Source organism: Salmo salar, chromosome ssa29 (assembly GCF_905237065.1).
Source record: "Salmo salar chromosome ssa29, Ssal_v3.1, whole genome shotgun sequence".
NCBI lineage: Eukaryota > Metazoa > Chordata > Actinopteri > Salmoniformes > Salmonidae > Salmo > Salmo salar.
The window spans coordinates 30,989,386-31,007,670 of record NC_059470.1 but is presented as its reverse complement, the minus strand read 5'-3'; the positions used below and the strand labels follow the sequence as shown (position 1 = coordinate 31,007,670).

The 18,285-nt window shown below is 40.8% G+C and overlaps 1 protein-coding gene across 2 annotated transcripts in view; it reads left to right on the top strand.

Moving 5' to 3' along the window:
- Positions 1–18,285, top strand: part of LOC106590590 (catenin delta-2) — a 595,078-nt gene that overhangs the window by 67,875 nt on the left and 508,918 nt on the right. For both annotated transcript variants that reach the window (XM_045710618.1, XM_045710617.1), the window contains exon 2: positions 8,935–9,068. In XM_045710618.1, the coding sequence (XP_045566574.1) occupies positions 8,940–9,068 (129 nt within the window). In that variant the 5' untranslated portion in view covers positions 8,935–8,939. The remainder of the gene's footprint in view (positions 1–8,934; positions 9,069–18,285) is intronic.

Sequence of the window (18,285 nt, the reverse complement as noted above, 5' to 3'; positions counted from 1 at the left end):
TCGGCGATGTCATTTACAAAATAGCCTCCAACACTCTACTCAAGAAATTGTATGCAGTCTATCATAGTGCCATCCGTTTTGTCATCAAAGCCTCATATACTATGCACCACTGCGACCTGTATGCTCTCATTGGCTGGCCCTCGCTTCATAATCGTCGCCAAGCCCACTGGCTCCAGGTCATCTATAAGTCTCTGCTAGGTAAAGCCCCGCCTTATCTCAGCTCACTGGTCACCATAGCAGCACCCACCCGTAGCACGCGCTCCAGCAGGTATATCTCACTGGTCACCCCCAAAGCCAATTCCTCCTTTGGTCGTCTTTCCTTCCAGTTCTCTGCTGCCAATGACTGGAACGAACTGCAAAAATATCTGAAGCTGGAGACTCATATCTCCCTCACTAGCTTTAAGCACCAGCTGTCAGAGTAGCTCACAGATCACTGCACCTGTACATAGCTCATCTGTAAATAGCCCATCCAATCTACCTCATCCCCATACTGTATTTATTTATTTATCTTGCTCCTTTGCACCCCAGTATCTCTACTTGCACATTCATCTTCTGCACATCTACCATTCCAGTGTTTAATTTCTATATTGTAATTACTTCACCACCATGGCCTATTTATTGCCTTGCATCTCTTATCCTACCTCATTTGCACATGCTGTATATAGATTTTTCTACTGTATTATTGATTGTATGTGTGTTTATTCCATGTGTAACTCTGTGTTGTTGTATGTGTAGAACTGCTTTGCTTTATCTTGGCCATGTCGCAGTTGTAAATGAGAACTTGTTCTCAACTAGCTTACCTGGTTAAATAAAGGTGAAATAAAAATATAATGGCTGCCATTTGTGTTTGTGACATCAGCTTTATGTCTTCCATTTGTGTTTGCGACATCAGCGATGTACAGTGTGTTCGGGAAGTTTTCAGGTCCCTTGACTTTTTCAAAATGTTATTACGTTACAGATAACATTTTTTTGTCTGCCATTTGTGTGTGACATCAGCAATATAATGTCTGCCATTAGTGTGTGTGACATCAGCAATATAATGTCTGCCGTGTGTGTGTGTGTGTGTGTGTGTGTGTGTGTGTGTGTGTGTGTGTGTGTGTGTGTGTGTGTGTGTGTGTGTGTGTGTGTGTGTGTGTGTGTGTGTGTGTGTGTGTGTGTGTGTGTGACATCAGCAATATAATGTCTGCCATTTGTTTGTGTAACAGCAATATAATGTCTGCCATTTGTGTGTGTGTGTTTGTGACATCAGAAATATAATGTCTCCATTTGTGTTTGTGACATCATCAATACAATGGTTGCCATTTGTGTGTGACATCAGCAACATAACATCTGACATTTGTGTGTGTGACATCAGCAATTTAATGTCTGCCATTTGTGTGTTGTGGTGGCTAATTTCTGCATTACCAAATGAGGAGAGTTACAAACACACCGGTCTGAGTTAAACTACATCTTTAATAATTAAGATACTTTTGCAAAAGCACTTGACCTTTAATAATGCACTCTCTCGAATGAACCATTGAAAAAGGAAGGTCCCAACACAATGGCTACTGAGATATTTTATAGCAAATATCCACCCCCCTTTGTCATGACAAACCACAGACATTTAGGAACGGTTCACAAAGAAAGACTGTTTACTTTAGTGAAGAGTATTTACAGCCAGGTAGCATTCGCTATAAATTATCGTACAGTTTATATAGACGAGTGTCTGGTCTTCCTAGAACCGTCCCTCCCTGGTACGGTATAGTACAAAACCATTAGCTCATGTCGTCTGGAATGCTTTTTAGGCGTTCTTATCAAAATACATCATAACTCTCCTCTGTCCGTGCTATCTCATAGAGGTCCATCCTCAGTAAGACACCTCTTGTTCCCACTCCTGGACAAGCTCACTGAGGGGAGTGACATTGTGGAGACAAATAATTGGTTCCCCATTAATCACGCCATCCCTTCACATGGTTTAAGAATAGGTAAAGACACATTCACATATGAAGACAAGTCTGACCTCTCCCCTCTCTGGGCCCCAGGTGATTGAGCCCCAGCTAAGGGAGACGTGCAACTGAAAGACACCAGAGTCCAAAAGGACACTTTCTAATGACAAGTATCTCACATAAGCATATTATACTAATAAAACATCTTAATTATCTATGTTACCCAACTAATTCTGATTCATCCACCACAGTGTGACATCAGAAATAGAATGTCTGATATTTGTGTGTGACATCAGCAATGTAATGTCTGCCATTTGTGTGTGTGACATCAGAAATACAATGTCTGATATTTGTGTGTGACATCAGCAATGTAATGTCTGCCATTTGTGTTTGTGACATCAGCTTTATGTCTTCCATTTGTGTTTGTGACATCAGCTTTATGTCTTCCATTTGTGTTTGCGACATCAGCGATGTACAGTGTGTTTGGGAAGTATTCAGATCCCTTGACTTTTTCAAAATGTTGTTACCTTACAGTCCTATTCTAAAATTGATTTAAAAAAAATCCTTTATCAATATACACACTATACCCTGTAATGACAAAGCAAAAACAGGTTTTCATTTACATAAAAAAAAAAAAAGTAAAGCAGAAATAGCTTATTTACCTAAGTATTCAGAGATTTTGCTATGATACTTGATATTGAGCTCAGGTGCATCCTGTTTCCAAATATCATCCTTGAGTTGTTTCTACAACTTGATTGGAGTCCACCTGTGGTAAATTCAATTGATTGGACATGATTGGGAAAGGCACACATCTGTCTTGATGAGGTCCCACAGTTGACAGTGCGTGTCAGGGTAAAAACCAAGCCATGAGGTCGAAGGAATGGTCCGTAGAGCTCCGAGACAGGATTGTGTCGAGGCACAGATCTGGGGAAGGGTAGCGAGACATTTTTGCAGCATTGAAGGTCCCCAAGAACACAGTGGCCTCCATCATTCTAAAATGGAAGAAGGTTGGAACCGCCAAGACTCTTCCTTGAGCTTGCCACCCGGCCAAACTGAGGAATCGGGGAGAAGGGCCTTGTTCAGGGAGGTGACCAAGAACCCCATGGTCACTGACAGAGCTCCAGTTCCTCTGTGGAGATGGAAGAATCTTCCAGAAGGACAACCATCTCTGCAGTCTTCTACCAATCAGGCCTTTGTAGTAGAGTGGCCAGATGGAAGACACTCCTCAGTAAAAGGCACGTGACAGCCCTCTTGGAATTTGCCGAAAGGCACCTGAAAGACTCTCAGATCATGAGAAACAAGATTTGCAGGTGTGATGAGACCAAGATTGAACTCTTTGGCCTGAATGCCAAGTGTCACGTCTGGAGGAAACCTGAAACCATCCCTACGGTGAAGCATGGCAGAATCATGCTGTGAGGATGGTTTCCAGTGGCAGGGACATGGAGACTAGTCAGGGATGAGGGAAAGATGAATGGAGCAATGTAAAGAGAGATCCTTGATGAGAACCTGCTCCAGATCGCTCAGGTCCTCAGACTGGGGCGAAGTTTCTCCTTCCAACAGGACAACGACCCTAAGCACATAGCCAAGACAACGCAGGAGTGGCTTCGGGACAAGTCTCTGAATGTCCTTGAGTGGCCCAGCCAGTGCCCGGACTTGAACCTCATCAAACATTTCTGGAGAGACCTGAAAATAGCTGTGCAGCGACGCTCCCCATCCAACCTGACAGAGCTTGAGAGGATCTGCAGAGAAGAATGGGAGAAACTCCCCAAATACAGGTGTGCCAAGCTTGTAGCATCATACCCAAGAAGACGCGAGGCTGAAATCGCTGCCAAAGGTGCTTCAACAAAGTACTGAATATTGGATCTAAATACTTATGTAAATGTGATATTTCCATTTTTCAGTTTTAATACATTTGCAATAATTTCTAAAAACCTATTTTTGCTTTGTCATTATGGTGTATTGTGATAAGATTGATGAGGGGAAAAAAAGGATTTAAGACATTTTAGAATAAGGCTGTAACATAACAAAATGTGGAAAAAGTCAAGGTGTCTGAATACTTTCCGCATGCACTGTAATGTCTGCCATTTGTGTTTGTGACATCAGCAATATAATGTCTAACATTTGTGTTTGTTATTGCCTTGTGTCTGTGTGACGCCCTGGCCATAGAGAGGGTTTTTTTGTTCTTTATTTTGGTTAGGCCAGGGTGTTACATTGGGTGGGCGTTCTATGTTCCTTTTTCTATGTTTTTGTATTTCTTTGTTTTGGGCCATGTGTGGCTCCCAATCAGGCACAGCTGAAGCTCGTTGTTGCTGATTGGGAGTCACACATAAGGAGCATGTTTTTCCTTTGGGTTTTGTGGGTAATTGTTTCTGTTTTGAGTATTTTCCTAACAGGACTGTTTGCTGTCGTTTTTATTCATTTTTGTAGTGTTCTCTTGTTTTTTTATAAAAATTCTAATGATGAACACATCCTCTGCTGCACCTTGGTCTACTTCCACAGACAGCCGTTACAGCCTGTTGGTAGGCCCCTGTCCATGTCTCTCTCTGGCTCAGTAACAGGACAGAGAAAGGAACCACTTTAACAGGGATTCCCTGTCTGTTCTAAAGCTAGTACTGCCTGGAAACAGTTTCCACAGTGATGTGATTTGGCTGCCATAGTGATTTGGCTGCCATAGCGATTTGGCTGCCATGGTGGAGCCAGTTACACTGCTGAAGGTTAAACATGTTGAAGGATGAGAGAGACAGTGGTGGGGATGGAGAGAGAGAGAGAGAGAGAGAGAGAGAAACGCACACCCAGGTACCTCTTAAAATATCTCCTCACAGTACCAGTTTTACCTCTTGAACATGCCGGTGCCAGCCTGCAGATTAGCAGTAAGCACTCTCAGAGCTCATGGGGACGTTCAAAAGCGAGACACTGTTAGCAACAGTGAGTTCTCTCTCCCAGTCCCTCCCTACCTCCCTTCTTCGGACCTCAGGATAGGCTGAGAGACTGCTCACTCTGTAGTTTATCTAAGCCAGTTAACACTCTGAAGTGTGAGAGAGGGAGCTCCAGCAACACTGTGGAAAATCCAGTATAATCTGAAAGGATTGAATTTCACTCCCGTAACTCTCATAATAAGCCTGCAATTCACTCAATCCCAAATTAAATACTCGTGTCTACTTTACATGAAGGCTGAAAGACCCTAATGTGTTGACGTTTGGTAATAAAGAAGAGGTTTTTCACTCAAGTTCTTATGTGATATTTGAATAGTAATTATGATATAATTGTTGTTGTTTAGAAGATATGCTGTACTATGAGTTTAAGTAATGCTGATGTTGTTGTCTATAGGAGGCATAGTATGAGTATTAGTAAAGATGATGGTGGTGTTGTTATTTACAGGAGGTATACTATGAGTATTAGTCATGATGGTGTTGTCTATAGGAGGTATACTATGAGTATTAGTCATGATGGTGTTGTTGTCTATAGGAGGTATACTATGAGTATTAGTCATGATGGTGTTGTTGTTGTTTACAGGAGGTATACTATGAGTATTAGTCATGATGTGTGTTGGTGTTGTTTACAGGAGGTATACTATGAGTATTAGTCATGATGGTGTTGTTATTTACAGGAGGTATACTATGAGTATTAGTCATGATGGTGATGTTATTTACAGGAGGTATACTATGAGTATTGGTCATGATGTTGGTGTTGTTGTTTACAGGAGGTATACTATGAGTATTAGTCATGATGGTGTTGTTGTTGTTTATAGGAGGTATACTATGAGTATTAGTCATGATGGTGATATTGTTGTTTACAGGAGGTATACTATGAATATTAGTCATGATGGTGATGTTTGTTGTTTTATAGGAGGTATACTATGAGTATTAGTATGGTGGTGTTGTTATTTACAGGAGGTATACTATGAGTATTAGTCATGATGGTGTTGTTGTTGTTTATAGGAGGTATACTATGAGTGTTAGTCATGATGGTGATGTTATTTACAGGAGGTATACTATGAGTATTAGTCATGATGGTGATGTTATTTACAGGAGGTATACTATGAGTATTAGTCATGATGGTGATGTTATTTACAGGAGGTATACTATGAGTATTAGTAATGATGATGGTGGTGGTGTTATTTACAGGAGGTATACTATGAGTATTAGTCATGATGGTGTTGTTGTTTATAGGAGGTATACTATGAGTATTAGTCATGATGGTGATGTTATTTACAGGAGGTATACTATGAGTATTAGTCATGATGGTGATGTTATTTACAGGAGGTATACTATGAGTATTAGTAATGATGATGGTGGTGGTGTTATTTACAGGAGGTATACTATGAGTATTAGTCATGATGGTGATGTTATTTACAGGAGGTATACTATGAGTATTAGTCATGATGGTGATGTTATTTACAGGAGGTATACTATGAGTATTAGTAATGATGATGGTGGTGGTGTTATTTACAGGAGGTATACTATGAGTATTAGTCATGATGGTGTTGTTGTTTACAGGAGGTATACTATGAGTATTAGTCATGATGGTGATGTTATTTACAGGAGGTATACTATGAGTATTAGTCATGATGGTGTTGTTGTTTATAGGAGGTATACTATGAGTATTAGTCATGATGGTGTTGTTGTTGTTTTTACAGGAGGTATACTATGAGTATTAGTCATGATGGTGATATTGTTGTTTACAGGAGGTATACTATGAGTATTAGTCATGATGGTGTTGTTGTTGTTTATAGGAGGTATACTATGAGTATTAGTAAGGATGATGGTGTTATTGTTGTTTACAGGAGGTATACTATGAATATTAGTCATGATGGTGATGTTTTTGTTGTTGTTTACAGGAGGTATACTATGAGTATTAGTAAGGATGATGGTGTTGTTTTTTACAGAAGGTATACTATGAGTATTAGTCATGATGGTGATGTTATTTACAGGAGGTATACTATGAGTATTAGTAATGATGATGGTGGTGGTGTTATTTACAGGAGGTATACTATGAGTATTAGTCATGATGGTGTTGTTGTTGTTTACAGGAGGTATACTATGAGTATTAGTCATGATGGTGTTGTTGTTTATAGGAGGTATACTATGAGTATTAGTATGGTGGTGTTGTTATTTACAGGAGGTATACTATGAGTATTAGTCATGATGGTGTTGTTGTTGTTTATAGGAGGTATACTATGAGTATTAGTCATGATGGTGATGTTATTTACAGGAGGTATACTATTAGTATTAGTAATGATGATGGTGGTGGTGTTATTTACAGGAGGTATACTATGAGTATTAGTCATGATGGTGTTGTTGTTTACAGGAGGTATACTATGAGTATTAGTAATGATGATGGTGGTGGTGTTATTTACAGGAGGTATACTATGAGTATTAGTCATGATGGTGTTGTTGTTTACAGGAGGTATACTATGAGTATTAGTCATGATGGTGATGTTATTTACAGGAGGTATACTATGAGTATTGGTCATGATGGTGATGTTATTTACAGGAGGTATACTATGAGTATTAGTCATGATGGTGTTGTTATTTACAGGAGGTATACTATGAGTATTAGTAATGATGATGGTGGTGGTGTTATTTACAGGAGGTATACTATGAGTATTAGTCATGATGGTGATATTGTTGTTTACAGGAGGTATACTATGAATATTAGTCATGATGGTGATGTTTTTGTTGTGGTTTACAGGAGGTATACTATGAGTATTAGTAAGGATGATGGTGTTGTTGTTGTTTACAGGAGGTATACTATGAATATTAGTCATGATGGTGATGTTTTTGTTGTTGTTTATAGGAGGTATATTATGAGTATTAGTAAGGATGATGGGGTTGTTTTTTACAGAAGGTATACTATGAGTATTAGTCATGATGGTGATGTTATTTACAGGAGGTATACTATGAGTATTAGTAATGATGATGGTGGTGGTGTTATTTACAGGAGGTATACTATGAGTATTAGTCATGATGGTGTTGTTGTTGTTTACAGGAGGTATACTATTAGTATTAGTAAGGATGATGGTGGTGGTGTTATTTACAGGAGGTATACTATGAGTATTAGTAAGGATGATGGTGATGTTGTTGTTTATAGGAGGTATACTATGAGTATTAGTCATGATGGTGTTGTTGCTGTTTACAGGAGGTATACTATGAGTATTAGTCATGATGGTGTTGTTATTTACAGGAGGTATACTATGAGTATTAGTCATGATGGTGTTGTTGCTGTCTGTTTACAGGAGGTATACTATGAGTATTAGTAAGGATGATGGTGGTGGTGTTATTTACAGGAGGTATATTATGAGTATTAGTCATGCTGGTGTTGTTGTTTACAGGAGGTATACTATGAGTATTAGTCATGATGGTGATGTTGTTGTTGTTTACAGGAGGTATACTATGAGTATTAGTCATGCTGGTGTTGTTGTTTACAGGAGGTATACTATGAGTATTAGTAAGAATGATGGTGGTGGTGTTATTTACAGGAGTTATGCTGTCTATAGGAGGTATGCTATGTGATGTGTGTATGGTATATAACGTGATATTGATGTTGTCTATAGGAGGTATGCTATGTGATGTGTGTATGGTATATAACGTGATATTGATGTTGTCTATAGGAGGTATGCTATGTGATGTGTGTATGGTATATAACGTGATATTGATGTTGTCTTTAGGAGGTATGCTATGTGATGTGTGTGTGTTATATTACATGATATTGATGTTGTCTATAGGAGGTATGCTATGTGATGTGTGTATGTTATATAACGTGATATTGATGTTGTCTTTAGGAGGTATGCTATGTGATGTGTGTGTGTTATATTACATGATATTGATGTTGTCTATAGGAGGTATGCTATGTGATGTGTGTATGTTATATAACGTGATATTGATGTTGTCTGTAGGAGGTATGCTATGTGATGTGTGTGTGTTATATTACGTGATATTGATGTTGTCTATAGGAGGTATGCTATGTGATGTGTGTATGTTATATAACGTGATATTGATGTTGTCTGTAGGAGGTATGCCGGTGCCTGACCAGCCGTCAGAGCAGGGAGCCAGTCTGCTGAGTCCAGGTCTACCGTCATCTAATGGAGACGGATCAGACGGGACAGAGACCACCTCCGCTATCCTGGCCTCTGTCAAAGAACAGGTACTGTAGGTCTGACTGCCCGTCTCTCACTGTGTGTGTGCCTCCATATCAGCATCTGAGACTTGAACACACTGATCTGTACTTGGAACACACAAACGTACACTGTGCACTATGAATTATTTGCTGTAGAACCTGCTGCTGGAGCAGATATCAGTATTCCAGTCCTATGCAGTTGATTCAGGACAGTCGATGTGTTAGAAGTCAATATTGAATGTGTAGAGGAGGAATCAGGAAGTCATGTCGAGACGTTATACAGGTGATGAGAGGTGAACTGCAGCCAAGTAGACAGCATTGAATAAGACATTAAAACCACCGCAATCACTCATGCAAACGAACACATGCAAAAAAAAAAGCCTTTTGTGAACTAGCACTCGTACTTGATGCTTTTCCCCTGTATCAAATTCAAATCAAATCATATTTGTCACATAACAACAGGTGTTGACCTTACAGTGAAATGCGTACCTACAAGCCCTTAACCAACAATGCTTTAAGAAGTTAAGAAAAATAAGTGTTAAGTAAAAAATGGAAAGTAAAAAATAAAAGTAACAAATAATTCAACAGCAGCAGTAAAGTAACAGTAGCGAGGCTATATACAGGGAGTACTGGTACAGAGTCAATGTGGAGACTATATACAGGGAGTACTGGTACAGAGTCAATGTGGAGGCTATATACAGGGGGTACTGGTACAGAGTCAATGTGGAGACTATATACAGGGAGTACTGGTACAGAGTCAATGTGCTGGGGCACCGGTTAGTCAAGGTAATTGAGGTAATGCGTACATGTAGGTAGAGTTAAAGTGACTATGCATAGATAATAAACAGAGAGAAGCAGCAGAGTAAAAGAGGGGTCTGGGTAGCCCTTTGGTTAGCTGTTCAGGAGTCTTATGGCTTGGGGGTAGAAGCTGTTAAGAAGCCTTTTGGATCTAGACTTGGCGCTCCGGTTCCTCTTGCTGTGCGGTAGCAGAGAGAACAGTCTATGACTAGGGTGGCTGTAGTCTTTGACAATTTTGGATAGGGCCTTTCTCTGACACTGCCTGGTATAGAGGTCCTGGATGGCAGGAAGCTTGGCCCCAGTGAGGTACTACCCTCTGTATTGCCTTGCGGTTGGAAGCCGAGCAGTTGCCATACTACCAGGCAGTGATGCAACCAGTCAGGATGCTCTCGATGGTGCAGCTGTAGAACCTTTTGAGGATCTGAGGACCCATGCCAAGGTTTTGCCGCGCCCTCTTCATGACTGTCTTAGTGTGTTTGGACAATATTAGTTTGTTGGTGATGTGGACACCAAGGAACATGAAGCTCTCAACCTGCTCCACTACAGCCCCGTTGATGAGAATGGGGGCGTGCTCGGTCCTCCTTTTCCTGTAGTCCACAATCATCTCCTTTGTCTTCATCATGTTGTGGGAGAAGTTGTTGTCCTGGCACCACACGGCCAGGTCTCTGACCTGCTTCTGTCATGACGTTGGCCTCTTTTGGTACAGGGAGGACAGTTGACCCCCTCCCTTTTGCACCACCACCCAACCTACCTCCCCACCAACCCAGGCCCTGTGTGTAAAGGGTTGTAAAAACTCTAAAATTCCAGGAGAGTCTCTGGCCACATGGCCCATAGAGAGACAAAGGAAATTCTTCCAACTCATAGAATTGGAGAACCGAGCGACATGTGTGTGCTGGAGAAGGTATGGAAGATTGGTGAAGAATCCAGCTACGAACTGATCCGCTTGGTACAATTTTGTGATACTCAGAAGAGACAATATAGCCATATTACCATAAAACTGTTTATATAATAGTATCAGCTTGAGACTTGCATCATAAGGGTTGTATAGAATGTATTAATAAGGATAAAGCTTTTGTAAGAGATTGAGATACTATGTACTGATGTAATGTGATAGAATTGTATTTCTGTAACCAAGTCTAGCTCAGTCATGGGCACGCCCCCAGGGACCCATACAGGACCAGGCGTCATTTGACAAGCCTGTTCGATGGACACTATAAAACACCCCTTTGATTTACATTTCCCCAGACCAGGCCTACACTCCATGGCCCATAGGTTTTACCATCCAATTCCTCTACTGAAAGTGAACCATACCACGTGGTTAACTTTTAGACTATTGATACCGACAGAATAAGAACAAGTCTTTGATATTAATTATTAGTCTGCAGCTAAGTAAATTATATCATCGAACGCGAAGACCAACGAAACAACCATTCTATGACGACATTAATGAATGTCGCTTTGAAAGATCCATTCAAACCGAGAGAGAGACTCTCCATCAGAACGACGATCGAACAAGGATCTCGATGACACATGAGCGTAAATATATATTGATTGCAATTGTTCCCGAATGAGCGAGCCTTCAATTGTCAATTGTTAATATTAATGAACTCTGTGTGCCACAGCTGACCTTTTATGATCCATTGTTCAACAGGCCGACGTGCCTGTTTAGCCCACAAGGGCACTTTCCTCTACCAATCCTTCGTGACGATAATTACTGTTTGTATGTTTTCTGTTAATTACTTAGTGTAGTAAATAAATGATTTTAAGACAATTGATGTATGGATGATTTTAGTAAAGACTGGGTTCGTGCAGATACAACAATTTACGACGTTTGGAATGAGACTGGACTAAAGGTAAAATACACCATTTAAACCAGAAGATAATCGGCCTATACTATAATAGAATATAATATTATAGAACAGGAAAGTTATATTAGGAAAATTATAGCTTTGTAATCTGAATATTCTCCTTGGTGCCCCGATCTCCTAGTTAATTACAATTAAACGATTAATCAGTTTAATCGCGTGATAATAATTACAGGGAGCTAATTGATAAACATATTTTCAGTTTAATGGTACCCCCAAAGACACGACACTTCCTATAGGCTGTTTAATCATTGTTGGTGATCAGGCCTACCACTGTTGTGTCATCGGCAATCTTGATGATGGTGTTGGAGTCATGCCTGGCCATGCATTCATGAGTGAACAGGGAGTACAGGAGGGGACTGAGCACGCACCCCTGAGGGGCCCCCGTGTTGAGAATCAGCTGGTGGATGTGTTGTTACCTAGCCTTACCACATGGGGGCGGCCCGTCAGGAAGTCCAGGATCCAGTTGCAGCGGGTCCCAGGGTCCTTAGCTTAGTGATGAGCTTTGCGGGCACTATGGTGTTGAACGCTGAGCTGTAGTCAATGCATAGCATTCTCACATAGGTGTTCCTTTTGTCCAGGTGGGAAAGGGCAATGTTGAGTGCAATAGAGATTGCATCATCTGTGGATCTGTTGGGTCGGTATGCAAATTGTAGTTGGTCTAGGGTTGTTGATGTGAGCCCTGACCAGCCTTTTTCAAAGCACTTCATGGCTACAGACGTGAGTGCTACGGGGAGGTAGTCATTTAGGCAGGTTACCTTGGTGTGCTTGGGCACAGGGACTATGGTGGTCTGCTTGAAACATGTTGGTATTACGACTCAGTCAGGGACAGGTTGAAAATGTCAGTGAAGACACTTGCCAGTTGGTCAGCGGATGCTCTGAGTACACATCCTTGTAATCAGTCTGGCCCTGCGGCCTTGTCGATGTTGACCTGTTTAACCTGTTGGGGCTAGGGGGCAGTATTTTCACGGCTGGATAAAAAAACGTACCCGATTTCATCTGGTTACTAATCCTACCCAGTAACTAGAATATGCATATACTTATTATATATGGATAGAAAACACCCTAAAGTTTCTAAAACTGTTTGAATGGTGTCTGTGAGTATAACAGAACTCATTTGGCAGGCAAAACCCTGAGACATTTTCTGACAGGAAGTGGATACCTGATGTGTTGAATTACCTTTAAGCCTATGCCATTGAAACACACAGGGGTTGATTAATGTTTTGGCACTTCCTATTGCTTCCACTAGATGTCACCAGCCTTTACAAAGTGTTTTGAGTCTTTTACTGTGAGATCTGACCGAACAAGAGCCATGGAACAGTGATGGCCGATTAGACTCTGGCGCGCGAGTTCATGTTGGGTACCCTCGTTCCAATACGTTATAAAAGAGAATGCATTCGTCCACCTTGAATATTATTCATGTTCTGGTTAAAAAAGGCACTAATGATTTATGCTATACAACGTTTGACATGTTTGAACGAACGTAAATATATTTTTTCCCCTCGTTCATGACGAGAAGTCCGGCTGGCTTAGATCATGTGCTAACAACACGGAGCTTTTTGGATATAAATGATGAGCTTTTGTGAACAAAACTACATTCGTTATGGACCTGGGATTCCTGGAAGTGACATCTGATGAAGAGAATCAAAGGTAATGGATTATTTACATAGTATTTTTTCGATTTTAGATCTCTCCAACATGGCCGTTTGTCTGTATAGCAAAGCATATTTTTCTGGGCGCAGTGCTCAGATTATTGCAAAGTGTGATTTCCCAGTAAGGTTATTTTTTAAATCTGGCAAGTTGATTGCGTTCAAGAGATGTAAATCTATAATTCTTTAAATGACAATATAATATTTTACCAATGTTTTCTAATTTTAATTATTTAATTTGTGGTGCTGACTTGACTGCCGGTTATTGGAGGGAAACGATTTCCTCAACATCAATGCCATAGTAAAACGCTGTTTTTGGATATAAATATGAACTTGATAGAACTAAAAATGCATGCATTGTCTAACATAATGTCCTAGGAGTGTCATCTGATGGAGATTGTAAAAGGTTAGTGCATCATTTTAGCTGGTTTTATGGTTTTGGTGACGCCCGTCTTTGAATTGACAAAACATTACACACAGCTATTGTCAATGTACTCTCCTAACATAATCTAACTTTATGTTTTCGCCGTAAAACCTTTTTGAAATCGGACAACGTGGTTAGATTAAGGAGATGTTTATCTTTCAAAGGGTGTAAGATAGTTGTATGTTTGAAAAATTTGAATTTTGACATTTATTTGGTTTCAAATTTGCCGCTCTTGAAATGCACCTGCTGTTGATAGGGTGCACCACGGGTGGCACGCTAGCGTCCCACATAGCCCCAAGAAGTTAAAGGTCTTACTCACATTGGCTACGGAGAGCGTGATCACACAGTCGTCCAGAACAGCTGATGCTCTCTTGCATGTTTCAGTGTTACTTGCCTCGAAGCGAGCATAGAAGTAATATAGCTCATCTGGGAGGCTTGTGTCACTTGGCATATCACGGCTGTGCTTCCCTTTGTAGTCTGTTATCGTTTGCAAGCCCTGCCACATCTGACGAGCGTCGGAGGTGGTGTAGTACGATTCAATCTTTGTTTATTGATGCTTTGCCTGCTTGATGGTTCGTCGGAGGGCATAGCGGGATTTCTTAGAAGCTTCCAGGTTAGAGTCCCGCTCCTTGAAAGCGGCAGCTCTACCCTTTAGCTCAGGGATATTGCCTGTAATCCATGGCTTCTGGTTGGGGTATGTACGGTCACTGTGGGGATGACGTCATTGATGCACTTATTGATGAAGCCAGTGACTGATACTGTGTACTCCTCAATGCGATCGGAGGAATCCCAGAACATATTCCAGTCTGTGCTAGTAAAACAGTCCTGTTGCTTAGCATCTGCTTCTTCTGACCGCTTTCTTATTGGCCGAGTCAATGATGCTTCCTGCTTTAATTTTTGCTTGTAAGCAGGAATCAGGAGGATAGCATTATGGTCAGATTTGCCAAATGGAGGGCAAGGGAGAGCTTTGTACGCGTCTCTGTGTGTGGAGTAGAAGTGGTCTAGAGTTTTCTCCCTCTAGTTGCACATTTAAGTTAGGTAAAACAGATTTAAGTTTCTCTGCATTAAAGTCCCCAGCCACTAGGAGTGCCGTCTCTGGATGAGTGTTTTCCTGTTTGCTTATGGCCATATACAGCTCATTGAGTGTGGGCTTAGTGCCAGCATCGGTTTGTGCTGGTAAATAGACAGCTACAAAGAATTTAGATGATAACTCTCTTGGTAAATAGTGTGGTCTACAGCTTTTCATGAGATACTCTACCTCAGGCGAGCAAAACCTCAAGACTTCCTTAGATTTCATGCACCAGCTGTTGTTTACAAACATACATAGACCTCCACATCTTGTCTTACCAGAGGCCGCTGTTCTATCCTGCCGAAAATGATGAAAACCCAGCAGCTGTATGTTAATCATGTTGTTGTTCAGCCACAACTCGGTGAAACATAAGATATTACAGTTTTTAATGTCCTGTTGGTAGGATATACGTGATCATAGTTTGTCTATTTCATTTTCCATTGATTGTACTTTGGCTAATAGGACCGATGGTTAAGGGAGATTATCCGCTCGGTGTCAGATCCTTACAAGGCACCCGGATCTTCGTCCCCGATATCGCTGTCTCTTTGTCCTGCGATTGATGGGGATGAGGGGCTTGTCGGGTGACTGAAGTAAACCCTTCCCGTCTGACTCGTTGAAGATGAAGTATTCCTACGGGCTGAGTAATTACTGTCCTGATATCTAGAAGCTTTTTTTCGGTCATAACAAACGGTGGCAGAAACATTATGTACGAAATAAGTTACAAATAATGTGAAAAAACAATAGTTGGCTGCCGTTTTACGGTCTCCTATGGCGCTCTGACTTTGCTGGTAGCTACTTTATTGAGAAAAAATTGACTTACTATAACTGTGATATGTGGTTGTCCCACCTAGCTATATGTATTTGTATTTATTATGGATCCCCATTAGTTTTTGCATGGATTCCGTGACGCGGTTAGCTTTTAACAGCTTAACTGATAGGTTAAAGTCTGCTTGAAAGAGCCGCTAAGCTGCTAACGTTAGCCATCAAGCTAACAATGTTAGTCCCAGATGTGTTTTCCGATTGATCCCTCTTTGTCTGGAGAAGTAAATGAAAACCAAAATGCGCTGTAGGAGCTGTATCTACTACGCTTTGTTTCGGGACAAATTGGATCCCTCAGTGTTCCAATGCGGCAATTGTTTGCTTGCCGAGGGTTATAGGCTTGAGGTGGCTTCCTTGATCACACAGGTCGCCAACCTACATAAGAAATTGGGGATGAATGCACTAACTGTAAGTGGCTCTGGATCAGAGTGTCTGCTAAATGATTCACTACTGTAAGTCACTCTGGATAATGCCTTCCCTGTGGCTCAGTTGGTAGAGCATGGTGTTTGCAACGCCAGCATGGTGAGTGCAACGCCAGGGTTGTGGGTTCGATTCCCACGGGGGGCCAGTACAAAAAAACACATGAAATTAACTTTATGAAATGTATGCATTCACTACTGTAAGTTGCTAAATGACTAAAATGTAAATAAGAGCGTCTGCTAAATGACTCACTACTGTAAGTCTCTCTGGATAAGAGAGTCTGCTAAATGACTAACATGTACAGTGTAAACAGGGTACCTTCTATCTAGATATGTTATTGCAAAGAGACACCGGAAAGAGATCATTGTGCGTGTGAGTTTGCAGTTTGTGTGCGTCTGTACAGTTACTTGTGTTTGAGAGAGAGAGATAGGAGTTGCACTTAAAAATCAATGCCCTAGGCCTCCCGAGTAGCGCAGCGGTCTATGGCACTACTTCTCAGTGCTAGAGGCGTCACTACAGACCCGGGTTCGATCACAACCAGCCGTGATCAAGAGTCCTATAGGTGGCGCACAATTGGCTTTACTTGGCTCATCATGCTCTAGTGACACCTAGTGGTCAGGTGAACAGTGTTTCCTCAGACACATAGGTGCGTCCTCCGACACATAGGGTCATGTTTCGGAGGATGCATGACTAGACATTTGCCTCACGAGAGTTGCAGCGATGAGACAAGATCGAAATTGGGGAGAAAAAAGGAGGGGGGGTTAAAATACAAAAATAAATAAATCAATGGCCTGGGAAATGGAAGTCTCTGTGTATGTTCGTGTCAAAATAGCTCTGAGTTCTCTCCCCTCACATTCAATTAAAAGTAAAAAGTTCCCTTGCCTCCAGGATAAAACGGTATTCTTTCATGGAACACATTCCTTTGAGAATCATTGAATAGGGAGATTGAATAGGGAGATTGAATAGGGAGATTGAATAGGGAGATATTTCTGGGCCTTGAACAATGCTTTGACTGATAGAATGTTTATTCACCTTGGATCACGGGTTGTCACAAAGACTTTGCCAAATCATTATACATTTGTAAAACAATGTATTCGTATGAGATTTGTATTTTCTCATATGTAGCCTATAGGTCAAAGACAAGATAAGTTGGACATTTTGAAAAGCCTTTCCTATTGCTAAATCTGCATTCAGAAAGTAATGAGATTGGGGGGGGTATATTGTAAAATACATGCAAAGTCCTTCCATGTCCACATCATAATTGCTTGACAACCTGACTTAGTAACTCAGCATGTATAAACCTCTCTCCATCTCTCCATCTGTTCTCCCACACAGCTACACGTAATTCAAATTTCTCAAACATACAACTATTATATCCCATTTTAAAGATAATCTTCTCATTAATCCAACCACATTGTCCAATTTAAAAAAGGCTTTACGGTGAAAGCATAACATTAGATTATGTTAGGACAGCGCCTAAACAAGAAAAACCACACAGCCGTTTTCCAAGCAAGGAGAGGCGTCACAAAAATCAGAAATACAGCTAAAATGAATCACTAACCTTTGATGATCTTCATCAGATGACACTCCCAGGACTCAATGTTACACAATACATGTATGTTTTGTTCGATAAAGTTATTATTTATATCCATAAACCCCATTTTACATTGGAGCGTGATGTTCAGAAAATGTATTGCCTCCAAAACTCCCGGTGAATGAGCACATCAATTTACAAAAATACTCATCACAAACATTGATAAAATTTACAACAGTTATTGAAAGAATTATAGATACACTTCTCCTTAATGCAACCGCTGTGTCAGATTTCAAAATAGCTTTACGGCGAAAGCACATTGTTCAATATTCTGAGTGCAGAGCTCAGCCATCAAAGCAAGCTATACAGTTACCCGCCAAGTTCTGGAGTCAACTAAACTCAGAAATAGTGTTATAAATCTTCACTTACCTTTGCTGATCTTCGTCGGAATGCACTCCCAGGACTCCCACTTCCACAAGAAATGTTTGTTTTGTTCGATAAACTCCATATTTATGTCCTAATACCCCCGTTTTGTTCACGTGTTCAGATCACTAATCCAAAGGCATAATGCATGAGCGCAAAACCCGGGACGAAAAATCAAATAGTTCCATTACCGTTCGTAGAAACATGTCAAACGATGTTTATAATAAATCCTTAGGGTCTTTT